General features: G+C 35.5%; 2 protein-coding genes across 3 annotated transcripts in view; both read right to left on the minus strand.

The window, feature by feature from the left end:
* The window catches only part of LOC120332448 (proteasome subunit alpha type-7-like), a 139531-nt gene that overhangs the window by 46144 nt on the left and 70513 nt on the right, over nucleotides 1–22874 (minus strand). The window lies entirely within an intron of this gene.
* Nucleotides 19–21124, minus strand: LOC120333029 (uncharacterized). 2 transcript variants are annotated; one of them, XM_039400378.2, is made up of 26 exons: nucleotides 20976–21124; nucleotides 20555–20722; nucleotides 19795–19917; nucleotides 18692–18805; nucleotides 17573–17825; nucleotides 17277–17350; nucleotides 16739–16809; nucleotides 16113–16290; nucleotides 15281–15414; nucleotides 14072–14208; nucleotides 13419–13485; nucleotides 12742–12849; nucleotides 12575–12670; nucleotides 11862–11968; nucleotides 10196–10264; nucleotides 9528–9740; nucleotides 8672–8781; nucleotides 6392–6635; nucleotides 5693–5790; nucleotides 4978–5056; nucleotides 4608–4709; nucleotides 3958–4242; nucleotides 3724–3819; nucleotides 3278–3439; nucleotides 2403–2559; nucleotides 19–1600 (listed from the first exon to the last, which is right to left on the minus strand). In XM_039400378.2, the coding sequence occupies exons 1-26, from the start codon at nucleotides 21050–21052 to the stop codon at nucleotides 1374–1376; spliced, it is 3549 nt and encodes a 1182-aa protein (XP_039256312.2). In that variant the 5' UTR covers nucleotides 21053–21124; the 3' UTR covers nucleotides 19–1373. The 2 variants fall into 2 exon arrangements, with proteins under 2 accessions (XP_039256312.2, XP_077975293.1); XM_078119167.1 differs by lacking the exon at nucleotides 10196–10264.

The following is a 22874-nucleotide window of genomic DNA, read 5'->3' on the forward strand; positions in this document are numbered from 1 at the left end:
ACCTCAATCAGCCAAAACTTCATTGGTGCTGTTTAATAACATTGTTCAACAGCGAACAGAGAAAGAATTTACATTACATGAAACAGATAGACAATGTTCAAGAGAGTATTACCAATTTATATCAATGTATTTTACATGTTCTAGCAAGGCCGTGAAGCGAGCAACTTGTACCTTCAGACTCACATGCATGAATTAAGTGCACAAAACGAATAATGAATGCTCATTCATTAAAGCACAAAATTTTACTTGGATATGCTAATTTGCAACAGGAGGCACTACACAAGTATGAAAGACAATTGGGCAATAATAAAAATGAATCAATTAATTTTGATAGGCGTGGCAGATACCCAACGTACGCTTATCCAAATTTATAATGAATCTCGATACAAGGAAATAGTAGATAAAATTACGTAAAGTCCTATGGTTTCGAAAAATAGTAAAATTATGAAATTGTCAAACACATTTGAAGTAAAGTGACTAATAGCCTTTTCCTTCACTGCCTCGTGTAATGAAAGCGAATAAACAAGTATATTATTAAGGTGATGCACAACGTTTATACGCCAAGCAAGCGACACCAAAATAGTATATCAATTATCACCTAACACACCCGAAGTAGAATGTAAACATCATCGACTAGATACAGACTACTTTTCTCTTACAAAAAGAATTTGAAAAACAAAAAATTAAAATATAACAAGAAATAGGTTATGAGAGAGCAGTCAGGAATATTAAAAAGGCAGTAAAGGGACAAAGAATAAAATTGTGTGCTTCTGAAAAAGTTATAGCTGTATCTTCATGAATGCTACTTCAGCTTAATTAAAATAATCCCCCTCTTAAACAAAGCTGGCATTTTTTGCAACAAACTCCAGATGGATTTGCTAAAGAGAATAAACAATTTAGACCAGCGGTTCCCAGAGGGGCCGTTGTGGCAATTTGGTAAGTGCGCCTAGGAAATTAACAGAATTGCGTTAAACCTAACTAATATATGATTGGAGACTTTAAGTATTGTAGACACTACTTGATGCAATTCTGCGAGCTGTAGTTTATTATCTTCTGAACCCATTTAGCAAACATGAGTGATATTTTAGTATTTTAAAGGAAAATTGAACAGAGATGAGAAAGAATAGTTGACCCTTTGTCTTTAATCTTTAGGTCAACATATTTACAAACTTTAAAAAAGCATAAGTACACACTAAGGATCTTAAAATTGAGTTTTATTTATATGGCCATCACTTTTTTTTTGTGTAAGTGCATTCTTCTCCTGATAATTTGGCACCGCACAAAAAAAAGTTCGAGAACCGCAGACTTAGACAATTCCAAATATATTTTAAAACGAGATGGAATTCAGCATATCCACTCAAAGTATATCCTTATTAATCCTTCAAATCATCAAAGCCCCGACATTGATCTGTAAAGCTGATGTGACCAGGTGCCATGATAGGTGAGGACCAATGTGCTGAGCTGGTTCGTTTAAAATACCGAGATTTTGATCCTCTGAATATTTTCTCCAATTTCAACTCTTCAAGAGCATTGCGAAATACAATTTGCAGATCGGGTGGAGTGTAATATTGTTTAATGATCAGAGAACGAAGCATGGAACCTGCAAATAAAAGTACACTATCGATGTTTGTTGCATGCAAATATTGCAAAGCAGTAGTTTGAGCAAAGAAGTGATCGAAACTTCTACAACGAGTCATCATCCAATAATTTTGTTTGAGCCGGTAACGACTAACAATATTAAATAAGTGTATAAGTGTAAATTTGTTCTGAATATGTATGCATATGTTAAAATACATATGCATATGTATTTTTTTGGAGTTGCCGTTACTGCCGTACAATTTATGAAAAATCTTGGATGTTAAGTAATCATTTTTTACATTCATCGATAAATGTTGTATCCACCGCACCATGTCAAAAATTTCACAAACTTTAAAAATCCACACATGGACGATATGTTCTGAATCAGGGGTGTGCAACCTGCGGCCCAAAACGGAAAATTGTGCATCACGCGGGTAAGTGCCAATTTTGAATGGTCTGCAGCCCGCGAAACAACTTTGTTAATTTAGTTTAATCTGACATATGTGAGTAATTCTAATCCTTTTGCGTTGCAAAGCCTATACCTAAGTCCAATTTATTCTAATCTATGCCTATGACGTTACAATACTTTTTTGGGTACTCCCGTAGTATGTGAACCAAGATGGCGGACACCGCAACTAGCCTGGTACACATACTACACCCTGGTGTCCGGCATCTTGGTACACATACTACAGGAGTACCCTTTTTGCATTGGTAACCACTAAGAAGCCCATGATAAATAAAGGTGCGGCCCGCGGTTATTTGTATCTGGCTCTCCTGTATTAAAGATTGCACACCCCTGTTGTAAATGAAAAACAACATTCTACCTTTCGACCATCTTGGTACTACTTTTCTTGGATTGTCCTCATCGTCAGTACTGTCATCACTTGCAATATCATCTATGTTATAATTATCTTCTGTAGATGGAGCAAAAACTTTGTTCTTACGCAGTAGAGTTATGTCATATGACTGCGGGGAATCATGCTGAAAATATTTTATAAAGGTAATTCACTCTGCTCCCGCAAAATATCAAAAGGAAATTTCAGTATATAATAAATTATAATAATATAAAAATATGAATAAAAATATAAGTCCGACTTATTTATATAAAACAGCTGTACAATCTCTAACTTCCTCGAATAATTATTTTTTGCTTTATAAAAATATTCAGATGAAAAAGTTATGCAGCTGAGAAATCCATAAATAAAAATGGTAACTGAATAATGCTTGTAGAATCTGATTTTGAATGTGACCAGAACCCAATGAAATTTATTATTCTGACTGAAACGCGTTCTGAAATAATACTTCATAATTTTGGAAAAAAATTTGCACAAATAGTTGTGAATTTATATAAATTGAAATTGGATGATTTTATTAGTTGAGAAATGAGATAGACATTATTTCGATGATTTTTTCACAGCGTCAAAACATAAAGTCTGTTTTTTTCCTATTAGATGTCGAATGATCAAAATAGCAATTCTTACAATCAAGCTATTCTACTAAATTTTGGATACTAAGTGGACCTATGAATCGTTTTGTTATTTTGTTAGCATTTCATTTCTTCTTCTTGTTCTGAAAAAAATAGTTTTTCTCATCAACTACTGGACCAATTGCTTTGAAATTCTCAGTGGTTGAAGATTCAATAAGTTTTGGATATCCATGATAGAGTTACCGAACACTGATGACAGGAGATTATACAAACCAGATGAGATGTGTTCTGTTCCTTTGTAAAAGTAGAGTTCTGATTACTAGGTCCAGGAGTATGGTGTAAACTCTGATTGAATGTTGTAGGATTCATTGCTTTTATTCTTTCTTTTTCCTGTTTATGTTCTTCTTCCAATTTTTTCAACCTTTCATTTGATTCCTGAACAGGGTTTCGATTTAGAAAAAGCGACAATTACAATATTTTGTACAGACCAACCACAAGGTATTAAATTAAACGCCGAAATGAAATTGAAGACAAAAACATTTCTTCCATCTACGACTGAATCCTGCATAAGGCAAAGTACTACTATCATAATAACGGTCCCATATTTAGCAATGACCATGAACGGCAAAGTATAACAATGTTTTATCTTGTGACCCCATATGACAGATTCAGATAACCGGATAAGAATTTTTGAATTTTAAAATGAAAAGAAAGAAAACCTGAATTTTTCTTAATTTCTCTTTTTCTGCAATTTCTTTTTTCTTGCGTTTTTCTTCATCAAGTCTCTTTTTCTCATGTTCTCTTTGCAATCTCTCCTACAAAAAATAGCGCGGCAATATAAAGTACAAAAAAGCAACCTTTCTCTTACAGTAAAATGCATAAAGAATATTTGGTGAAACTTCGTTATGACCAATGATGTCAGACCAAAACACAATTGTCATTGCCAAACAGACCTCCTCTCGTCTCATTTCGGCTTCTTTTCTTATTTCTTCTCTTCGATGCTTAAACTCCTCAGCTCGAGCAATTTCTTCTCTTTTTCTTCTCAAGGCTTTTTCTTCCGCCAAGGCCTTCGCCTCTTGATGTTTTCTTTTTCTTGCTTCTTCCTTTTCTTTTCTTCTCATAGCTTCTTCCTGCCGCCTGAGAGCTTCTTCTTTGAGTTTGAGTTGAGCCTCCTTTTCGTTTTCAATTCGTTCTTGTTCAATACGTGCAGCTTCTGCATTTTTCTTTTCGATTTCCTCCTAAAAAAACAAAAAGATTACGATAAGACACAAAGTTGCATTAGTCCACATTAATACATGCAATTTGTTGACGAGGTAGCTAAAAATGATCAGCATAAAATCATGTGCATGGATGCCCAAAATGGTTTGCAACCAGCAAATTTGAAGGGAAAATAACTTGAATTTGCGAATATATGAAAAATATCAATTTAGAACACCCTTCTGGAAGGCAATCCCACTTTTACTTGAAAATTCAAACACTACTCTTCCAGTAGCAGAAGTAATATTATTTAAAAATTGCAAACCCATGGCATATGGCTTTTACTAAATATTTCTTCAGATATAAAATCAAGAAACAAATATATATTTTTCCTGTGGAAATCTACCTGTATTTTCCTTTTCTTCGCAGATTCTTTTTCCATTTTCTGTAATCTGAGTTTATCGGCAGTTTCTGCTTTCACACATTTTGCTTTTTCTTCTTCCTCTCTCTAAAAAGTTAAAAAGGGATTTCATAAAAAACTATGTCCCAGTAGTCCAGTACCACGATATGATCAATTCACATGAGCGTTTACTTGGTGATTTCAGAACCAATGGAATTTACACTAATTAATAATAGCATATTGTAATAACTCGTCGATAGTAATAACAAATTTGAGCTGACGATGCGGAGTAAACAAAAAAAAAAAAGATTTAGATAGGAATTTCAATTCAAGTGCCGTATTCACTCGGAAATATTACGGTAACTAAAATCTTCACCTCCATTGTTACTTCTTCCTTTTCTTTCCTCAACTCTTCAGCAATTTCTTTTTCTTTTTTCAGTTTATCGAGTTTTTGTCTAAAACAAATTACATAATTAAGTAAAATAACAAATTATTATACTCAACCAGTAATTCTTTTCACTCATATATCTGTCTACTGAGTATAATGACTGAGTACTCCCGAAGTATGTGTATGAGTTTCCATCTCTTTAAACAACTTGGTGTAAAGTAGGCGAACAAAATTAGTTACCTCCATACTTCTGGAGCGCCTAACATTGTACACAATGAACAGTTGTACTGGTATTTAGTAGGCTCTCAAATTGCTTCAAACGTCTGCACTTTCAGAATTAATTTAAACTATGTTGAAATGTTTCTATTACAAAACATGTAGACATAATTTTAGTGTCAATTAACCATGACTTGCAAGTATATTATTAACAATGTTTAAACTCCAAGTAAGAGATTGTGACTTTGCTTGAATGATCCCAGATTTAAGTTTTACACAAGTGCTATAAAAGTCGATAAAGTTGAAGTAGCAAAACAGATTATCAACCTGTCGGATTGCGAAACTTAGCTCATAAGCCTGTTACAACCACATAAATTACAATCTTTACATATACCAGTCTGTGCTTTGACCGACGATAGCTTTTCAGTGGGAAATGTGATTTTAGTTATTTTACTTGAAGCCAAGTTTCACAAATAAAAATTTCTACTTTTCCAATATTTTTTCTTGTTCAGCTTGCTTTTTCATGGCAGCTTCTTGTTCTTTTAACAATTTATGCTCTTGTAATCGTTGTTCTTTTTCCAGTTCCTGAAATATATTGAGAAATTTTTCTAGTAAAATACAATCTTAGCATGGCTAACTAGTTAGAATAGACATCGTCATTAATATTTGTAAATATCAGAGTTGGAGAAATCATGTTTAATAAAATTTGAAGTTGTCTAAACTGAAATATTAAACTGAAAATTTGATACTCTAATACGGCGGTGTGGAACCTTTAATACAAGAGGGCCAGATACAAATAACTGGGTGAAAACTGCGGGCTGCACCTTTATTTAACATGAGCTTTCCAGTATGTTGCAAGCACAAAAAATTTGGATATTGATCTTATGACATGCGTTGTTTGCTTCGCACAAACTAACTGTTAGGGCATTGCAACGTCATCATAGGCATAGATAATAAATTGAACTCGGGTATAGGCTTTGCAGCGCACAAAAAGATTGGAATTATTGCACGTACTAGATTAAACCAAATTAAAAACTCGTTTTGGCCGCGCGCCAAATTGGCCCTTCTCCGTGGGCCGCAAAATTCTTCCTTGTGGGCCGCAGGTTGCACACCCCGCTCTAATACCATCGCGAAATCAATGATTATTATTTATCATTAAATATTTGCATTTGAATTAAAGAATAACCTGTTGCTTAATCTTTCGTATCCTTTCCTCTTCTTCTCTACGTCTTTGTTCTTCTGCTTCCACTTGCTTCTTTTTAATCTTCTTTATTTTTGCCGTTTCTTCTTTCTTGCGAAGAACTTTCCCTTTGTCTGCATCAGCAATTCTTTTCTCCCATTGTTCAACTTGTTTTTGTTGTTTTTCCTTTTCTTCTCGCTGACGTTGTTCTCTTTTTTCAGCAGCTTCACGAAGTCGCAGGCTTCGTTTTCTATAATAAACACATAACAAACACACATATAGTGTTGATAAGTTATCAGTGATAGTGGTAGTTTTTATGTACTAATTTGAAGATTGTATCTGTAGAAAAAACATTCATGAGAGGGTATCATAACAGGCCTAGTTATTATTCGAAAGGAAAGAGTGAAAATGGCAAAATTGCAAGCAATCGACTCAATGATCGCACTTAATACTGTGATACCTTTTGAGGGGGAAAATGAGTACAGTTTTTTAATCACTGTTGAGTAATTCAAGAAGATGGCTGTCCTTATGGTGGTACTCATAATTATGGGATTATGTTCATAAAAACAGCATAGTACAATAGTATAACTTAGGATTCACGTATTTATCCCGAGGGTGTGGAAAGTAGAGATGTACCGATGTATTGGTATCGGCAATATCGGCCATTTTACCGGTATCGGCCATGTATCGGTATCGGTTGGATTAAGGCCGATATTTCCGATATATTAACTTTTTTGATATGGTCCAGAATGTTTTAAAAGAAAAGTTGAAATACTACTTTTTAATTTATTTTTTGTCCAGAGAGATCGTGAGCTATGAGCCATACATGTCCCCACCCCCCGCGAGAGAATAGGATTCACGTGTTTTTAGCTATTTATCAGCCAAACTAGCTCAACTAATTTGGCTGTTTTCGCTGTCAAATTTTTATATTGACATTCTTAATATTACATAGTAATTATGAAGAAATATATCATTTATCAACACAGCACATAACAAAAAGCAACGAGGTGCCCAGTTTTAAATCATATACAGTGGAATTAGAGTCCTTGTTAACGCCACATGCACTCTGGGCACGCTATAAATTCTGACTGTTAGTTGTCAAGTACGTGTGTCATTTAGTCCGTCGACATCGATAAACTAAATTCCGACACAATTATCCCACTACACAGGTATTAATTTTAATTCTGCTTACCTACACGATTTCTTTATAGATATATTGACATGACCGCCTAGAGCCCTAGACTGTCTCAAAATATATGATAGCAATTGTAAATATTATAAAATAGTAAAGTAAAAAAACATCCTCGACAGTTATAGGTAGGCCTTCTTTTTGTCGGCGCTAATTGATATTCTTTCATGTTGGCTTTGATTTATTGCGGCGACGATTATGATCAACCACAAAATAAAATATTTGTAAAATGCTTCTAATTTGAACGTAGGACGGCGGCGTTAGAATGTGTGGGCGATATTCGATATTCTTTTAAACACGAATAACGATATTCGAAGGTCGCGATATTAACATTAACTTCCAATTGGACATCCCGGCTTATGAGTTTTCTAATTGAACACCGAGATTACTAGCGTCACTGTACACTGTACACGTCACTGTACATCTTAATCAGCATCTGGATACCAAACATCAATTTCATATTATGTGATATATCTCTTTTCCGATCTGAAATAATGTGTACTATGAACAACGCTCAAAGACCATTGTTTTAACCCCTCTGCCCTACACAGCACAATTTAGGTAATAATTACATAGTATCGGTATCGGAATATCGGTAATATCGGCATTTCTGTGGTATCGGCATATCGGTATCGGCGTTTTTAGCTGGTATCGAATCGGTATCGGCGACAAAAGTGGTATCGGTACATCTCTAGTGGAAAGCCTATAAGAGGGCGTTATCATATGGCGAACCAAGGCCTCTTGTCTGGTTACCAGTCTATGTCGGGTATAGGATTAGTTACTAGTTAGCCAGTCATTTGTTTACAGATGCATGGACTTGATGTTGAAGGAAGTATTTATCGCCAGTGGGCAGTGGTTACATCAAGTACCCTGCTAGTGTCAAGGAGTCCAGCAATCCTCTCGCACATAATTATCCCTGCATGGGGATCAGCAGGTTAATCAGAGGTGCAGTGGGAACTGGGGAGAGTATCCCCAACGCTTCGCCACATCACCAAGTATAATAATTAGGGCAGAACCCTAGTTCAATCTCTAAGGTTTGTTAGTCATTAACTATCAACTTTATTATTAACACAACATAACCTATATATAGACCTTACCTTTTTTTCTCTTCAATCTTTTTTTGTTTCTCTTCATCTTTCTTTTTCTGCAATTCTCTCTCTCTTTTTTGCTTTTCTTCCAGCTGCTGTTTTTTCTCTGCGAGCTGCTCCTGGAATTTACATGGAAACTTGTTTCAATTTTTAGTTTGAGCGTGAAACACTCGACCAAACATGGCAAAGACTGGTATGATGATGGCACAACCTATTAATATCTAATCAGTGAATTTCATATTTAATTTCCTGTCAGAATAACAAACCAAGCCATCGGTTGATTGCTGCATAGTTAAAATAGACTGGATAATCCAGTGGTTCTAAACCTTTTTGTTTTGTGGCACATTTTCGTTGCCTAAAAATTATGTGGCCCATTAACTTTTTCATGCAAGGTAAAAACTACAGAAAAAAAAAATTTTTTGCAAAAATAAACACTTCGGCTTTAATATTTAGAATGAAAAACAGCATCATCATTCATTACTACTACAATAAAAATTTAACTATAGTGACACGAATGTAACTAAATTTTCAAAAACCATAGCCATTTTCTAATAGGTTTGTGGTGCACCAGAAAATGTTTCGTGGAGCAGATGGGATAATTGAGTGAACATACATTGGATATTATTAGATAGGTTTACTTCAAATGTTTACCCGGATATTTTAATTTTAGGTACCAGGTCAGGGTTAGGCCATAATTTTATTCTGATTTTCATTCTATTAAGAGGAGTGTCGGTGTTAGCCAAGTGAATATACCCCCTGCCCATAGGTTTCAGTCCTCTTACACAACTTGATGTAAAGTAGGCGAACAAAATTAGTTACTTCCATATTGGTAGTACATACTTCCATATCCGAATCCAATACTTACCTCATAGTCGATTTTCTGTGGAGTATTTCGTCTTATGAATGACTTAACTTCTGTTGTTAGGTTCACTGGTCTGGAAGGACTCATAAAACATATATTCGGTCCAGATAAAGTAGCGAAGGCAAACCCACGGGTACGTGAGGGAGTTTGTGGCCCCGGTGTTCGCCTGGCCCGACTTGACGCTGTAGATCTATTCAGAAACGTATTGCGAGATTTCTGAAAATAAAATATTACAATTTTTGAGACAATTATCAGTCACTAGCCATACATTGTTTAGTTCAACATATGCAAAAACACAGGGATGAGTATAGTTACATTGATTTTTTTACTTATTTACACAATTACTACACAGTTTGCTCATTATTCACTTCTTAACCTTAGAAATGCATAATGTAAAATGAAGGAAATGTTAATTAATATAATGAAGATTTAAAAGCCATGCAATTGGTTGCAATAGTTGTTGCATGTGTGAAGACAACAAATATGCAAATGTTAAAAGCAAAAAAAAATAATGATCACCAAGCAGCATTAAATTTCTCAGATAGATATGAAATAAAAGTGAAAAAGCATGCAGATTGCTTAACGAAGCATACAAGAAATTCAAAATCAAATCTTCTGACAAGCTCAAAACATAAAAGATATTTTTTTTCTTGACACATGCAGAAAAGTACCTGTACACTAGCAGGCTGTTTCTTCGACTTTGTTTTATCGAGACATAATGGACTAACACACTTCATGTACTGTATAAAGTAAAAACATTTGTACACTGAGAAAATAAAATTCCAAAAAAAAAAATCACAATGTTGGCATTTAGTAGAGAAACAATTCTATTTATATCAGGGTTTCGAAAACTTTCTTCTCATCGGTACCCTTTAGAATTTCAAGATTTGTTTATGTACCCCCAAAATTGTACTGCAAGCTGTGATTGGACGAAATAGGTCATGTGAAATTGGTAGTTACTGGAGTTGTAGTCAAAGCTTCTACTGTAGTGAAATTGCGACTTTGTTAGGAGTTTTCAAACTCAGATCTTCAAATTATTAACATCAGGTGATGAAAAAATATTTTAGGCAGAATAGAAGTTAAACCCAAAATAATGTACCCCTCAAAAACTTGAAATGTACTTCTGGGGTACATGTACCCCAGTTCGGGAACCCCTGCTCTATAGAGTCAACAACAACCTGACCTGGGCCATGCCTGTCAAAATCAATTTCTAAGAAGATTGCATGTGAGTTATTGTTACATGACTTAAGTATAGAAGATTAGTAAACAACATTAGTATAAGTAGGTTAGGACACTAAATCTGGGTAGGAGCAACAGGGAATAGCTGAACATTAATAAGCTCAGCACAGTTACACCCAAGCAATCAACCACATATGGCCCATGCAAAAGATTCATTACCTATTATATAAAGGTAAGAGCTTTCTATTTTTGGAATAGTTCCTTTCAGAAATTTTGATATTTCAACTAAATTATAAGGTGAACATGGGATTGAGAAATGGTGACTGTAAAGATTTATAAATATCGAAAAACCTATACTGGGGTTGTGCAACAGGTGGCTCCCGTACCACAACAAGGCCCTCCGAGTCTCTCCGCGGCACTCTGGTTGTCACTAATTTTTTAATTCGGTGTGTAAATGGAAAAACTAATTTTTTTTTGTGATCCATCTAGATATCTGAAGTTAGTTATATGGCTCACCGACAAAAAATGTTGCACACCTTCGCCCTATTCTATCCTGCTATTGAACTTACTAGTAAGTTGTAAATATAAAGCTCAAAAAGAATGCGTAATTTTAGTTTGTTATATTATTTCATTGTGGTAAGTGTTATTCCGATTTTATTATTAACATTATCCAGGCAGTGCTTGCATGTTATTGCACTATAAATAGACTAAGCACCATTATTCGATTCATGTTACACCAACTACTTTATTTTCTCGAGCTGGGGTGAGCAATTACTTTTCTGAGTGGGTCAGTCACATATAATAGACTTGGTTACTGAACTCAATATGAAAAATTATGATTAAAAAACAATTTATTGACATTAGTTTTATCAATATTTCCAACGGAAATTTTTTAAAGAAAAAATATAGTTGTAATTCGAGCAGACACAAGTGGGCCGAATGAAATACTTCAGTGGGCCAGATCCGACTTGCAGGCTGTAATTTGCCCACCAATGTGGTAGAGTCATATATCGGATGAAAAATCATAGATAATTTTCCATTCCAAGCTCACAAAGCGACAAAAATAAACAAAACAACAAATTTTACCTTGTAAGTCGAAAGAAAACAACAAATTTTACAATGCAAGTCACAAGATAAAAAAGAAAATTCAGCTTTTACCTTTTGTCTTGGTTGAGATGGGGATAATATACCACCACTTTCTATTTCGGCAAGATTGCGCTTCGTTCTTGGCATAACACGTTTGGATGAAGAGCTCACGGGCAATTCTGAAAGTGTAAAAAGTCATTACTTTTCGAATAAAAAATGATAGATTCAAATAAGCACAAATTATTTTATTTGGTATGATGAATTGGGCATTATAAAGGTGTCCATAAAGTCCCTTTACAATTCCAATTTTGTTATGAAGTCAGTTCTCAATATATCCTATTCCTAACCAGGTTTGTTGTTTTTTAATCAGTAATTGTTTAAGTATTTTTACTTCATTTAATACATCTGTGAGGGCCAAAACAATATCATGGTATCAATAAATTTAAATATTGAATTCATCCAAGAGAGAGCAAAACCATATGGAAATGAATGAATGAATTTACAAACTGAACAGTGACTGAAGGCAGTCCAGACCAGAAAGCTAGTCACCCATCCAGAGGCTGGGGCAGGAACTTACAAAAGGGGGACGCGGAAGGGTTAAAATTTCTAATTGCCAAGTTAGACTGTAACAGCTAGCAAGTCCGGACAGATGTTGAGAAACGTAAGTTTCCAGGAATCTTGGGGTTCTAAAAAGCGTTTCAAACCTTTGCATGAAATTCAGGAGTTTAATGACATTTTGCAATGCTTATTAAAATGAACGAACCTCATACAATAAATTAACTTACTGTTAGGAATAGCTAATTTCTTTCGCAAGACGGGTACAGGTTTTGTTATTTTCGGCTTCTTAGGTTCTGAACTTTCATCACTGGAATCATCAGTGTCTAGAAATATTGATTCTCCATCAAATTTCTGCCAAGTTCCAACTACCGTAATAATATCTACCTTGCCTTACCTTCTGTGTTTTTGACTAACAAACTTTTTTCATAAGCCTTTTTATTAGCGGCGATTCGCTTTGCTGCCAATTTTGCAGGTGTAGATAAGCGTTTTGAAGCTAATCCAGCTGAAACCAAAATAAAAAACAATTATTTAATAAGAGAAGCATGCTATTTGGAAACAGGAAGAAGAAATACGTTGCTTAAACTTTAAATGCAAAGATTAAAAACGAGAGAATAAGTCCACATTCCATGCCTCTTGACAATTTCCAAAATTATGCAATGGCATATGCATATCCCCTAATGGAGTAGGGCAGGGGTGAACAGCCTTTAATACTAGAGGGCCAGATGCAAACATTGGGAAAAAAATGGGCCGCATCTTTGTTTAACATGGGCTTTCTAGGCAAAGGCATGTACAAGATTAAACCAAACTAAAAACTCGTTTCGCGGGTCGCACATGATTCAAAATTCTCCGCGGGCCACACAAGTTTTCCTTGTGGGCCACAGGTGGCACACCCCTGGAGTATGGGATTAAATCATTGTTATCAGACTTCCTAAACTTTTACTTATAAGTTTGGTACAGTTAGTCACCTGACACAGCACATAGGTCCTAACAGGAAGGGAAAGAATGTTTTTGAAATAAGAAATTCAGACCTCAAGAAAATCAATATGCACACAATTGTTATTTATCACTTACTAATTAGACTCGGCCTTTTGCTAGCCCTGGTACTTCGACGTGGTGGAGTTTTCTCTTGTTCTCCAGTCTAAAATTATTTAGAAAGGATTCACTGATACAGTTAGAGCTGGACACCTAGAATCGAATACTTAATTATTCGGTCAATCTTGGATATTATGCTTGTGATCGTATTCGTAACGCATAAACAAATACCACAAAACTCGCATTAACAAGAATTTTTTCTGTTTTTACATGACTGTATGCAATAGCTACTTACTATATTTAAAAGGATACCGTAGTTTGTGGCCCTGTGGGCATAGGATTTGAACAACAGCATGTGACACACCAGTTATGGTATTTCGAAAAATTTGTAAAAGAATGAATAGAATGTTTTTATACTACGTCATGCAAAAATAAATATGTACATTGCTTTCGTCAACATTACAACCTTATATCCATGAATAAAATGACTTTCCTCACATTAATATGCTATTTTATACAGCAAAACTATTTTTTTTCTAATACTTTCGTGATTTCAATATCTTGATTTTATTAGTGAGCATACTAAAATATGGAATTCATCCAACTATTAAATATCAATAATATATATTGGCAAATGTACAAACTTGTTAAAATACATTGTATGTAACATGTCTGCTATGTTACCAACTTACCTCTGATGAACAACTATCTTGAGACATACTCGACTGATCTTCACTATCTGACACAACAGTATTAGCAGATGATGAACAGAGTGAAACTGATTGCGACATTGTTGTATTTGTGTTCTCTAGCACTTGTTCTTGAATCTCTATTAAAAAAAATTAGTTTTTCCATGTGCACAACGAATTCCAGTAATAATGGCACAAGGTAAAACGGCAAAAGATTTAATGCAGCGACAAGAGCAAAAACATCATGTATTTTTACCCATGTGAGCATAAAATAACACCATATATTTGCGTAATGAAATACAGTGCTGGGCACCCATTATGCGTTAGAAAGGCACGCATAAAATATCTCACATTAAAAACATGCACAATTATCTCCTGTGAGATATAAGATTGCAAACGAGGCCTCAAAGAAGCTTTTGCAACACGTAGCTCTGCAGCCGCGTGCAGCCGATTTCTTTGCTTCGTTTTAATTGAATCTAGTGATAAGTAATTCTTTTTTTATCTGGACTGTAAAGTAGAATCGACATTTTAATCAAGCCTTTTCTTTTTCATTGGGTTCATCATATTAATCCCTCTGCAGTTGATCGACGCCTCAAACGAAATGAATTTGCATCACAATGACAAAATTGTCGATAACTTGGCTACAGGCTCAAAATCCTACTGTGTCTGAAAAAAACCTCTGCGACTGCGACCCATGCTTTTTTGCGCGTCTCGTGACCACCTGTGGGGTCGCAACATGTTCATATCTTACTGGAATATTATACTGTTCTTGACTGTTTTCTGGTTTAAACAAGGAGATATGCATTACGTTTCATATGGATGGTCATATTAATCAGGAAAAGCACGCAGAACAGAAAAAGCACGCGAGCCGATTTTTAGGCTTCCTAATTTTGCGAGATTTGATGGTGCGCATTCGCGATAAATCGGAGCCGAAAAAGCGAGAAGTGTAAATGATCGGCGCCAAGATGTCGCGTAAGACGGCGCCAGCATGTCGCGAAAGACGTCGCAATATGACGGAGGAAGAGAATTGCGTAATGAGCCAACGCAACTTTGTCTACGGTAAAGCGATTGAGATGGCATAGAAACAACGAAATTTCTCGCCGACCGGCAAAAAAGTTTCGCGGACCGGCGGTTGGGAACCACTGATATAGGTATCCAGTCGGCATTTATCACGCACACTCATAGAACACCAGTCTACTATGGAACACTTACCACATAATGCATTTGAGGGAACTGTTCCAACTGGAGTTTCTTTTATTGTGTTAGAAACTAGGTTTTGTAGCCTTATCGATTTTCGTTGTTCCAGTTCATCTTCTGTCGGCTCTTCCAGACTATCTGCAATATCCCTGCATGAAAAACACTAAATATGAGTAAATAGAAATAATACTAATTAAAGTAGCCAGGGACTATTATTTGCAGAATTCAATCTCACTTCATCTGGTTGTGAAAGATAAAATTTCTTATTCAGATAGTGAAATATTATTTAAAGTTTATAGAAGTCGGTGAAACAATTGCATGCTAAAAATTATCTATTTTCAAAGTGATGGAAGTTATACCAGCTGCCAAATATTTTAAAAACCTGTTTCAAGTATATTTATAACTGCATACATCAGAGGTGTGCAACCTTTAATACAGGAGGGCCAGGTAGAAATAACTAGGTGAAACCGCTGGCCGCACCTTTATTTAACATAGGCTATCTAGTAGGCACATAAATGTTGGGTATTAATCTTATGACATGCATTATTTGCACAAGCTGTCAAGGCATTGTAAAGTCATAGGCATATTTAAATTCGAATCAGGTATAGGCTTCGCAACGCAAATGGATTGGAATTACTCGCACATTCCAATTTAAATTAAATTGAAAACTCGTTTTGTGGGCCATACATCATTCCAAATTGGCACTTCTCCACGGCCCGCATAAATTTTCCTCGAGGGCCGCATTTGGCCACAGGCTGCAGGCTGCACACCCCTGGTATACATCATTGATTTTGCACTTCACACAGAATTCAATCAGTAGATCAAACAACAAAAATTAATATCTCACTCTTCATCCGATGCATCAAATGTTAATGTTAACGGAATTTGAGGAGATCCTTGAATCGTATTCTGAGATAATCCTGGCATTTTTAACTTGGCAATGTTAATAACAGGATTCCTTTGTTTGCATGAGAAAACTTGTTCTTCCATAGACCTGCTTTTCTTTACATCATTAAGTTCGTTTTCTGTTCAAATCGTGAAGATTTTAAATGAATTTATCATGTTATTTTAGCAGTTGAAATACCAAAAACAAACAATTTTATATTTGCCTGGATTTTAAAGATGATAAAGAAATATATAATATTTTGTAACAGTGATTAATTTTGGCATTCAAGGCATAATATTTTGGCATAATGTTGCAATTCAGTGAAAATAGATATGACCATATTGGTGCGCAAATTCGCAAGTGTTTGTGTCTCTTATTTGTTTGTGTCTCACAACATAACAAATAGGGCAAGCTATGACAAAAAGAAAAGAATTTGGTTGTACCAAACAAGGCAGGTCCTGAGCCGTGCTTGTGAAGATATGTATAAACTTCATAAAAATCATCAGCCTCGATAATTTCTATGCAATATTATGACATTAAACGAGCAATGTTAAATAAAAAATTATAAAAAAAAGTTATGGACTCACCATTCTGCTTAAAATCAGGTGATGCACTGTTTACATCAGTATCATGCTGACCTTCTGACACTTTTCTTGAACTAAAAAAGGAAACATATATAGGAAACATTATTACATCATATAATAACTGATGCATTCACGTCCAGTTGTATTCTAGCATGTTTATGTTTACAGGGGCGCAGTCAGTGGGGGTTACAGGGGTCATTACCCCCCCCCATTTGGAATTTTTTTAATATGAAATTTCTGCCTTTCGCTTGGTACTAACAGCAAAGGTATTTTACGGTGGCACGACACGGTTTCAATATCAAAACTATATTATTCTGTACATTATCACCTTAGCGCAATTTAATACTGCCGGACTTTTGATCGTCTCACAATATTTTATCTTTTTGATGGTTCTTAGCTTATCTATGTGATAATTGAGATATTTACCTTACAGTTAATATTCCATAAAAAACATATGATAACGTAAAAGAATATTCCCTTTCTTTATGATATGAATTGATTTCAAATAAAAAAAAATATTGATGCAGTCGGCTTGTCTCACCTTAGTTGAGCAAGTGCAGACTTCTGATGACTTTTAATCAATGTCTCATGCAGAGATATTAGTTGCTCGATGTCCTTAAAATAATTTGTCATATTAGAAATATCTCAAAAAAAAAAGCCACAATCAATTCTGAAAAAGTGTATGAAGGATTTAATTACGGCAAGTTTGAAATAAATAGTAAAAGCAGAAATATATTTTTTTTCTCAACATTTCAAATTGCCAGAGGCGCACAGCGAGGGATGAACATTCTTCCACACCAGGTGATTTTGAATTCTACAATCCAAAAAAATCCTTACAGCAGTTTCAATTTCTTTTTCTGTTTCCTGCTGGATGGTTTGTTGCACTGCTTCGGAAGTTTCGTCAGACTCAGTGTTGAGTAATAGTGGTTTTGGATTATCCTGTAATGCTTTCGATTCTTGAAGTTCATTATGCGGAGACTGAGGATCTACCTCTAACATATTCAGATCATTATTCGATTCACTTTCGGTTTTATTTTGATCGCTGCTCAGTTTTTTGTCTGGTGTCATTGCTTCAGCCTCAATAACGTTCCTGGAATTACAGAATTCAACTGTGATGTCACAATGAAATACGTCATTGGACCATTCAAATAATTTACAGTACAGTGATACCTCGGTAGTCCTAAGACTCGACACTCGCACAATTCGTTAGTCGACCCAAAATGTCTGCTCAAAAATGATGCGGCACTCGTATGAGAATACGGATATCAACAACCCAAGTATGGCGCAGAGTCAGGTGACACAACCTGAACTGCGCATCTTGTCTGTCTCTCTCCATTCAACAAGAGAGCGAAGCTTAAATATATGGCCACAAAGGCCAGGCGAAGTAGTACGGGTATGTAATCTGTCACAGTAGACTATCGGTTTGTGAACCTTCGTGACTAACGCAATCGCGGAGCCGCCACAGAATGCGCAATTTTGATGACGTCATCGCACACAAAAAATGAACCCCATAGAGCCCACAGAAATTTGCTCAAACGTACAGTACCGGTGACTGATACTTTTTTTTTTATATTCTCATCTTTTTTATGTTGGCCTACACATTTAAATAATTGTTGTTGAGGTACACGTTTTGTTAATTTTTTGGTATGAATGCGTAAAAACTAATTAAAATAAATATCATTGTTTCTTATGGTAAAATAAAAAAGTTTCTGTAGTTTAACAAATCGGTAGTCGAACACCAACCCTGAACGAATTATGTTCGACTACAGAGGTATCACTGTATGTTCATTAGATGAACAATAAATTCAATAATGCTAATGCACTAGTTTTTCTAGTTACTGGTGGATGTGTTACAGTATGTTTTATAACTTTGTCTGGCTAATATATTTAATGCATTTGAGCACATGCTCCTTTATTTCATTTATACTATTACATATATATTATACTGATACAAACATTTTAACATTCTTCTTCTTCTTTGTTGCGGCAGGCATTAATATTTTATGTCCTTCAATACCATTTTCGATATAATTAGAAATTGATGATTTCATCCTTGAAGATCTCGTACTCCTATGAAAGTGAGCAGATATAAATTCACAAAATAATAAAATTCCAAATCCCTCTAGTCCAGTGGTTCCCAAATGACAGACCCCTTACAACTTTTTTAATGATTCTCGGCCTTGTGCACTAAAACAAAGCATTAATAAAAGATCACAATAAAAAATTAATGCGTCGTATAGTGAAACGAACAAAAGAATATAAAGCGCAACTCTAATGACATGTGTGACAACCAGTTTGTTTCGATATTTGGTTAACGTGCAAATGGGTAGCTCAGATACAACTGTGCAGTTAGTAAACTTGTGATGACATGAATTGAACTCTCTCTGTGATATCACAGGCCCATAGCTCTGTGACATCACAATAGGGCAGCGTGATCGAAACAGAAAGTGAAGAATCAGTGTCTCCAGCGGTGATTGCGAAGCAGCAAAAGGTGACAAATGTGTATTTGCAAACTTAAGCACTTAATTTTTGTATTATCAAGCTATTAGCTAGAAGTGCTTCACGAACACCAGTTTGGGAACCACTGCACACCACTATATCCCCTTGTTATTTTACTTTTCACTTTACGAGAAAACTTCCTATTCTTCCTAGTTTCATTGCTTGATAAGGTCACTTCACAAAGTGTTTTTACTTTGTTGAGCATGAATTGTTTGAACATAATGGTATTTGAAATACACCAATCTGAATAACACTGTAAATGTCACTGGAATGATGAACAGAGGCCATGGGGGGTGAACGCCTCTGGAAGGACGACGAGCCATAAAAGGTCGGGAACCACTGAGCCTCTATAATTTTTGGATTCTGTGTCACAGAAAACGAACTTGAATAGATATAACTTGACTCTGAAATAAAGGTAAATTACCAACCAATTTGATACTTCACGACGTTCATGAATTACATATATAATTGCAATTGCAATTAATAAAAAAAGTCTAAATTTCATATATAGCTCATACATAGAAAACTAACGATACTCAAAGTGCAATTCAATAAGTAACCTTCTATTAACTCTGGGTTGACCCTTTCTTGCTCTTGTTCTTTTCGTTTTCTTTGTATGTGGAGTCACCGGAGGTATCATAACTCTTGGCGCCTCTTCAGATGAACTTTCATAATCACGTTCTCTAGATATATATTTAACATTATGAGAGATATATTATTTATGAAGAATAAAGCACTGTTACTGATGTATGGACGAATAATCATGATCTTCCTAATGATATGCATAACAACAAGGATGGGCATGAATTGAAATCCCGAGCGATTCGCATCCCTGATAACAGAATTTGAATTACGCCACTTCCGCACTGTACAATCTGTGACTTTCCCATGACAGGGATTACCTGTTCAACATGTCTCTTTTCACATTTTTTTTTTCTTCTAAAAATTGAGATGCGAAAGGAGAACTTGACATGGTTAGAAAGCCAAAATGTTTAGTTTACTTGATCAATGGGAATGAAAAAATTCAGTTTTCTGGATTTTATTCAACGATTCTAATATGGTAAATTACTCTGAATTGCCGACCCCTAACCCTACATGGCGAGCTAGTTTGAAATCACAATGGATCTGGTTCCAGCTATAAGTATAAGTTGGTTAGGAGCGAGTGTGATGAAGTTTTTGATTGTTCCGCCTCCAGTTTCATCTGGTGAGCTTGACAGCTCAGCTCAGACTTCAACAAAAAACCCTGGATCCAGATTCAACCCCCTCAACCCAACCTAACAATAATCTCATATTTGGGAACCAGTACTTAAACAGACATACCTGATTTCATTCACAGAACGCATCAGAGTTTCAAATGATTCATTCACGAATTGCAGTGCTTCCTCTAACTTCTTTTGAGCTGCTTCTTGTAATTCTGCAAATGGCCAAATTGGCATAAGATCATCTTTGTTAATTTCAAGAATCCTTCCGCCATTGGTTTGTAGTTGCCTGAAATTAAAGAGTAATATATAGTAAAAAACAAGAGTATAACCAGCTAAAATGTGGTTAGTATTGTTGTGTTTTAGCGTGGTTTACGCAGTTTGCAATAAACTTCGTTCTGGATATGAAATCTGAACTAACAATACACACTATGATGTGAAGACATTATCAAAGTTTTATAATAATACACTAAAAGCTTAATTGATCAGTAAACAACAACAGAAAATGATATCAATTCTAATTTCCTGACTTAAACACTCACCCAAAAGTTGTTGGCCAAGGCAACACCAAATTTTCATCTTTAATTCTCAAAATACCAAGCTCAAGAGACTGATCCATTGCTGTAATCAATACGCAATTAAGTAGATGTTACCCTGACTAAAGAAAGCAAGTAAGTTAGTACATTTGCATTAGACTGTTAGACTCAAAACTCAATTTTAGTGCAGTAGTGTGTTACCCAAGTTAGGACATTGACTAAGCTTGATAACACTTTGCTCATTTCAGACCTTTGACCCTCTTATTAAAATGTTGCCCCATTCAACGTTTGTAATTAAGCATTTGATAAAGTACCAATCATAATTCCAATTTCGTCTGAACAATTTTGTATTTGAGCAATTCCATGTAAAGTGTAAATAAATCTAAGAGTGCTCAATTCTGTATAAACAACCTGTATTGCCATTCTCATCGAAAACTGTGGCGTTCTGAATTTGCGATTTCAGAATTCAGCAGACAGTTTGGGCCTCAGTATCAGCAATCACAATAAATCAAGGGCTGAAAGGGAGGTGCAATCATAAAACACCACCATCGGACTCATTTGAAAAAATAATCGGATTTAGAGACTACCGAAGAAAACAAAATTTACCAAACGTCAGGACATTTTGAAATCAGAGAGCAGTGTCCTACTGCAAGTACTGAAATTCAGATTTTACAAGTTTACAACTTAGCTGAATATATGATAATCAATACCGGTACTGTCCAGCACCGTAAATCTTAATTCTATGAATTACGTAATTACTGTACCGATACTGTCAGACTGTCTAGGTCAGTACCGGGTAGGTGACTGGTGAGCCTAGGTTCGGGTCTAGTATAGTTTGGTACCACAAGTACTTCCAGTGGGCATAGCATAACGAATTTTGCATATGTTATTCCTAACCCCCACCTGACTATGCCATCCAAAAATTACGTCACTACGAAGTCATCATCACGTCATAGGGCTTGTCAAAGTATAATTATGATCGCCCAAAATGGCATCTGCGCCTCTCTGCGCCGCTGATATCGTACTCACTAACGCCGGCGATTTCTCTCCTATCGGGATCGTTGTGACGAAAAAACGAAATAGCTTGCTCGATTTCGGATGATCGTCTGCGCGTTTTGGACCTCCCGCATACTTTGGTGGGCCTTATTACGCCACTGTGACGTCGAAATGACGTAATTTTTCGGTGACGTAGTCAGGTAGGGGTTAGGAATGACATATGCAAAAATAGTTGAGCCAGGTCAACTAGAAGTGCATGTGGTACTAAACTATACCGGTACCAGACCCCTAGGTTCAACGTTCAGTACCGGTAGCGTACTAATAGGAATGTTACAAAACGCACTTTTTCGCGCCAAAAAATGTACGCACCACGTCTGCTAAGTACCGTAACGCCGTGTCAGAATACCGCTCATAAAAACGACTACGGACTGCCTGCTGTTGTTTGGAATTCCATGAAATTTGGACATAACTTAGATAAAATGCGCAACTATGATTTGGTATTTGAATTTTTTCATTAGCGCATAAATTTCCCAACATTCGAGGCTTTTAAAAATTACGCTAAAGTTATACGTACTGCAAATTAATGATATTGTCTATGGACACCAATAAAATATATATGGACGCATGTATGTCATTCCTAACTTGATACTTACCAATTTTTATGAAGTTTGTTCAATCAGAACATCGTTAATTATTACCCGCAACGAGGCACTGTCAAACTAATATGCTCAACTCCAGGGTTGATTTGCGACGATCTTCCGACGGCCTCAATGATCGTTGCCAGAATAAAATCCTAAAGTAATCTGAATTTTCTTAGATGTGACGCACATCGAAAAATTAAAGATTGATATGTGTTTTTTTTTTCATATTTATTAAAGTTCTTATTGAAAAAAGTCAATTCGCATACGT

The sequence above is a fragment of the Styela clava genome, chromosome 13 (assembly GCF_964204865.1).
Source record: "Styela clava chromosome 13, kaStyClav1.hap1.2, whole genome shotgun sequence".
In the NCBI taxonomy this organism is placed as follows: Eukaryota; Metazoa; Chordata; class Ascidiacea; order Stolidobranchia; family Styelidae; genus Styela; species Styela clava.